The sequence below is a fragment of the Lactuca sativa genome, chromosome 7 (genome assembly GCF_002870075.4).
Source record: "Lactuca sativa cultivar Salinas chromosome 7, Lsat_Salinas_v11, whole genome shotgun sequence".
NCBI lineage: Eukaryota > Viridiplantae > Streptophyta > Magnoliopsida > Asterales > Asteraceae > Lactuca > Lactuca sativa.
Window position 1 is genome coordinate 91,952,392 of NC_056629.2, and position 5,030 is coordinate 91,957,421.

At 34.8% G+C, this 5,030-nt stretch overlaps 1 protein-coding gene across 2 annotated transcripts; it reads left to right on the forward strand.

Moving 5' to 3' along the window:
• The first annotated feature begins 508 nt into the window (after positions 1-508).
• Positions 509-4,642, forward strand: LOC111883724 (uncharacterized). Of its 2 annotated transcripts, XM_042896595.2 has the most exons (14): positions 509-890; positions 963-1,080; positions 1,196-1,311; positions 1,421-1,794; positions 1,870-1,992; positions 2,135-2,296; positions 2,453-2,526; positions 2,718-2,974; positions 3,124-3,194; positions 3,285-3,341; positions 3,830-3,897; positions 3,980-4,089; positions 4,169-4,239; positions 4,351-4,642. In XM_042896595.2, the coding sequence occupies exons 4-14, from the start codon at positions 1,459-1,461 to the stop codon at positions 4,459-4,461; spliced, it is 1,440 nt and encodes a 479-aa protein (XP_042752529.1). In that variant the 5' UTR covers positions 509-890; positions 963-1,080; positions 1,196-1,311; positions 1,421-1,458; the 3' UTR covers positions 4,462-4,642. The 2 variants fall into 2 exon arrangements, with proteins under 2 accessions (XP_042752529.1, XP_023735816.1); XM_023880048.3 differs by lacking the exon at positions 1,196-1,311 and having other exon boundaries at positions 4,351-4,641.
• Positions 4,643-5,030: the final 388 nt, after the last annotated feature.

Sequence of the window (5,030 nt, forward strand, 5' to 3'; positions counted from 1 at the left end):
TTACATTTAGTGAAAAGAAAGTAGAAAACACATGTAACTATGATAAGAATTCCTGATTTGTTGCCTAATTTCCTTATTTATTGTTATTGAATTTAGTATAATTTAAATGATTTGAAGTTATACCTCCTGATTTGCAGGGACGATTAGTATAACATGGATTCAATTTAGGCGGGAAAATGAATTTTAGAAGGAGGAGAAAAGGACAGTGTAAAATAGAGTGTATAAGAAGGTGCCATGTAGCATGTTTAAGAGTGTTTTATTAGAAGAGAGGAAGAGGATGGGCTACATTATTAGGTTTGGGCCGTTTTACGGGTCCGAAATGACTCATTCTTGACTAAAAGGTTATTTTTCTTAAAAAAAAAAAAAGCTTTATCATATTTAAAAGAAAAATCCAAAAAATTGGTTAGATTATTCAATTTCCCAATAATATTTTATTATAATCCTATGATGATACAATATTTAGAGCTTTACAAATGATATAGGGTTAAAGACAAATAAACATGTTTGTGCCTACTCAGCCTCATGGAATTGGACGCGGTCAGCGCCGCGCCCGCTAGGGGCCTTCTCTGTCGCCTATCTTCTCCGACACTGTTACATTCGACACCATTTTTCTTACTCTTTTTCTCCTTCATTTCTATCCGCTTTCCCTCTCTCTTACTTCTTTACTCTCTTTTCTCTCGCATTTCCATCTGCGCTAGCCGCCCCCTCGGCAGTCGCCACCGCCCTCACCTCCGGTGAAACCTCATAAGACGCTCTCGTCTTCTTCTCTTCTCAGCACCCCACCACTCGTTTCTGTTCATGTAATCGTTTTTAATAATCCGAACCTTATAACTTTCTAGTTTTCAGCCTTCAAGCAGAGTGGAATGATCAGTTGCGAATCACGGATTCAGGTGAATTTTTTTTATCATAAAAGTCTAATTAATTTGATTAATATTTTTTGATATCTGTTTTCGATTCACTAGACGATCGGTGTAATTCAAGCCGGTGATAATACCCTTCTAATTTCTGCTTTCGATTCTCTACACGATCGCGGTGATTCAATCCGGCTACGGGATTTTACAACTTGGTTCTTGCAAGACTGTGAGTAGCTTTTTTCAAAAGTAGCGATTTTTGATTATTTTTCATGCAACTTCCGTTCTTTTCGATCTGGTTTTACTTTAGGTATTTAATGAAGTTATTGTTGAATTATTTTTAGGTCTAGGATAAAAAGGCACGTAAGAAGTGAAATAAATGCGCCTTTTTGTAGGAAATCTTGAACTGTACTTTTATATATATATATATAAAAGCCTCGACAAAGGACAAATTTTAAATGTAGGACCTATTTGCAAATTACTTGAATTGAAAACACGTTCATTTTTCAATCATACAAATGATAGAATTTAAATTTGATTCTAATAATTAGAATTTATATAAATTGCAGTGTATACAAACCGTTAGTGCAGACAAACATTTCTCTTAATGGGTCATCCACATAAGACTGATGAGGAATCAAAGGTTTTGAGTAGTTTGATGAAAACAGAAGAGAGTGGGTTGTTTAACTCTACCATAGTGGAAGAGGATGCTGATGCTGCAGTATTGATAGGGGATATGACAGATACAACGACCCTTTTGAGTGACGAAGACGATAATTGGACAGATACTTCTTTTGATTTCTCAGATAATGATGCTTCGCGCTCAAACTCTGATGTTTCCTATATATCTGGTAGTATGGAGAAACATATTGTTGCTCCTGGGATGATGTCAGATGTATCAGGGAATTCTTCCAACAAGATAATGCTAACATGGGTTCTGAAGGTGAGTGAGCCTACATCGCTAAATGTTATGTTCTTGATTTTGTGGTCACTCAATTAATTTTCATATTGTTTTCAGGCATGTGAAGCAATGCCTTGTTTAAGTGAGCCCTCATCCGAGCTTTCCAAGAACACACAACATCACAACTCAAACACAACGATTGAAGATGTTAGAGTTTGTTTTGAAAAATGTGGCGTACAAGTAAGTTTGTTATGTGCTTTTCATTATGAATGTTCTAAATACGGATCATGTGTTTGGAAATGATGCATGATCACCATGAATTTTTTGGTAATTGGTGATGATAAGTTTTTCGTTATCTAATAGTAATATATTTTTGTGACAGGACCCCGGTAGAAAGTCATACCTACCTTTGTCATCTAATAATGATCTTAAGATATGGCCTCCTTTAACTCCTATCAAGCCCTCATTTGCGTTTTCGAAGAGTAGACATCAACACAATTCAAACATAAAAGTTGTTTCTGATGTTCTTGAAGAAAGTTACGGTGTAAGTAACTTGTTCTTTATGTATCTTTAAAATTATATGAATTTTATTCTAATGGTTTTAAATATGGATGATGTGCCTAATAATCGTGCGTGATCAACATGAATTTTTTCTGCTATATAATATATTCTTATAGCTATGAATATTCCTTTGTGACAGTTAACTGGTGGGGCTTCTTACATTGCCTCATCATCTAATAGTGATCTCCAAGAGGGTAATATGTCATTCAAGAGGTTGTAATTGATTCGTCATATACTATGTTACCTTGTTTTGTATTGATATAAGATGACTTTGGTGTTAATAAAATTTCATTTGTATATTAGAATTTATTTTTGTCATTGGAAAAAAATGAAGATTTGATGTTTATCAATATTGTGGAAAGTAGTCCAACATCTTATTTTGACCATTTGTAATTTTCGTTTAGGAGTTGGCGTGAAGTTCTTGTTGGCCTTGGAACTTCCTCTGAAGAGACTCAGACTCGGGACATTAAAGGAAAGAGTCCATTACATAATCCAGATAGTTGGGTGAAGATAGTAAAAAAAGGGTCACACACTCGGGACGTTAAAGGAAAGAGTGCATTACATGATCCAGATAGTTGGGTGAAGGTAGTAAAAAAAGAGTCACACATGCAAAAACTTGACTATCCTTCAAAAGACACCGCAAAAAAGCGACATATTCCTGGTAAGTAAAATATAAATATGGTTTCGCTTCGGAAAATCAACGATCCACTTTAGGTTTCTTAGGTTTAGGCTCAGTATTTTAAAAGAAGCCCCGACCATTTATGTGTGTTTAATAATTGATGTAATTTTGATATTCGTTTGTGTGTGAAGGGGATGATTATAAGAAGTACAGGCATAACGCAAATCAACATTGGGAAATCCAAAAGTCCCTCGTTGAGCAGGCAATAATGTTTTTTAATTTGTATCGCTTTTGGGCTTTCATTAATGTTCTTCCATATAAGCTGAGCTTTCATTTTCATTCTATACTGCAGGCTAGAAACGCACATGCAATTGGAAAACGGAATGAGGGGGTAAATCTCTCCGAACAGGTTGGTACACGAGAGAAAGAGAGGGAGAAAGCCCCCTTAATTAAATGCGATTAAAACACCTTTCTCTTAGAAGTTTTTCATGCAACTTTGTTTAATTGATATTGTATTAATATTTTAATGAGCCAATTAGAAACTTGGTTATATAAATTTATGTATGATTGTGTGACGACAATTGAATTTATGGTTGTTCACACACGTATATACCACCATGGTGATGAATTAAGCCCCAACATGAGTGGTTGGTGATAGGTCATAGGAGTGGTCTTAGGTTTTAAACCTGAGCATCACCTTTCTTGGGGAAATTGTGATTTACCTTGTCATGTTTATCAAGGGTTCAAGTCCCAACAGCCACAATGTGTGAAAGTTCGGATTCTAATATGGATTAAGCTCCTTGTAGGTACTGAGTTCCTATGGCAGCCAACAATGATTTTGCAATCTTCTAGGAAATACTTACGTAATGACTCATGAGTTTATATATTTGTATGCAGGCAAGGATGTGGAAGGAAAAAGCTGAGCAAGCTGATGAAAAGGCTAGCCAGGATATTTTTGATTCAAGGTTTGTCACTTGTGTATTGGAGGTGGCAACAAAGCCAACCTGTTATTTAACATATATATGTTGATATTGTTATTGAATACAGGAACAAAAATAACATTGTAGATTTGATGACAATCGATTTACATGGACAACATGTGAAAGAGGGAATGATGATACTAAAATATCACCTTGCATTTGGTGTATATGGTCGCTGTAAGTATCTTTTTCGTCAAGATATACACACACATACACATTGTGTTTTCGATTGTTTTCTAATCGGTGTGATATACAGCTCTGCGGCGGCTCCGTGTCATCACCGGATATGGGAGTGGAGGAACTGGGCAGTCGATGCTGAAGCAGGCGGTAGGAAAACGTGCCTTTTTATTGTAGAAATGAGCATTAACTTATTAACTGTTTCAAGGATCAATCATCTCATGTGTTTTTGTGTAGCTTAAGTCTGAATGTTTGTTATAGGTTGTTGATCTCTTAAAAATGGAGAAATTTGAGTGGGAGAAAGAAAACGAAGGTAGTCTTCTAATCAAATTTGACATGAAGAAGAGAAAGTTGGGGTTTGTGAAATTGTAGTTACTCTGTTTAATCTTTTTTTCTTTGGACAGTTTGTTGTATGAGAATGAAACAAATATGTGTTGGTTTTCCCAAAAGCCTTTTGATCATCGGTTAATTTACACTTTGTCAGAAATGATATTTACGCAATGATCAACGGTTATTTTTATAGAAGTATTAAATCAAATTATTAGGAAAACATAATAAGTAAGATGGCTGTATAAGATTATAGAATATCTTTATTGAGTTATTTGTTTTCTATATTCCACACCTTTTTATCACTTGCAATAATATTATTTACAGAAATAATATTAAATATAATAACATTCATAACTCTAATATATATGATATGATAAGATAAGATAAGATATAGAACCTTAAATACCAAGAGAGGTTTTTCACCGGAATTTCTTCATGTGTGAGAATTTGATTTGGAACCAAGAAATATCAAAAAACCAATTGACCATTCGGTTACCAGCTTTTTCTTGGTGTACGGTGTTGATTATTTTATTATTGTTTTTTAAGTTATGTTAACATGCGACCCCTAAAATAGTGGTGTGCTACCCTGGAACAAGAGAAGGATTGTTGGA

Bases quoted from the DNA above. Each gene is read 5' to 3' on its own strand.
- LOC111883724 (XM_042896595.2), top strand. From the start codon at position 1,459: ATGGGTCATCCACATAAGACTGATGAGGAATCAAAGGTTTTGAGTAGT. The intron at 1,993-2,134 runs GTAAGTTTGTTA...TTTTTGTGACAG, and splicing joins TTGAAAAATGTGGCGTACAA to GACCCCGGTAGAAAGTCATA. The intron at 2,975-3,123 runs GTAAGTAAAATA...TTGTGTGTGAAG, and splicing joins AAAAAAGCGACATATTCCTG to GGGATGATTATAAGAAGTAC.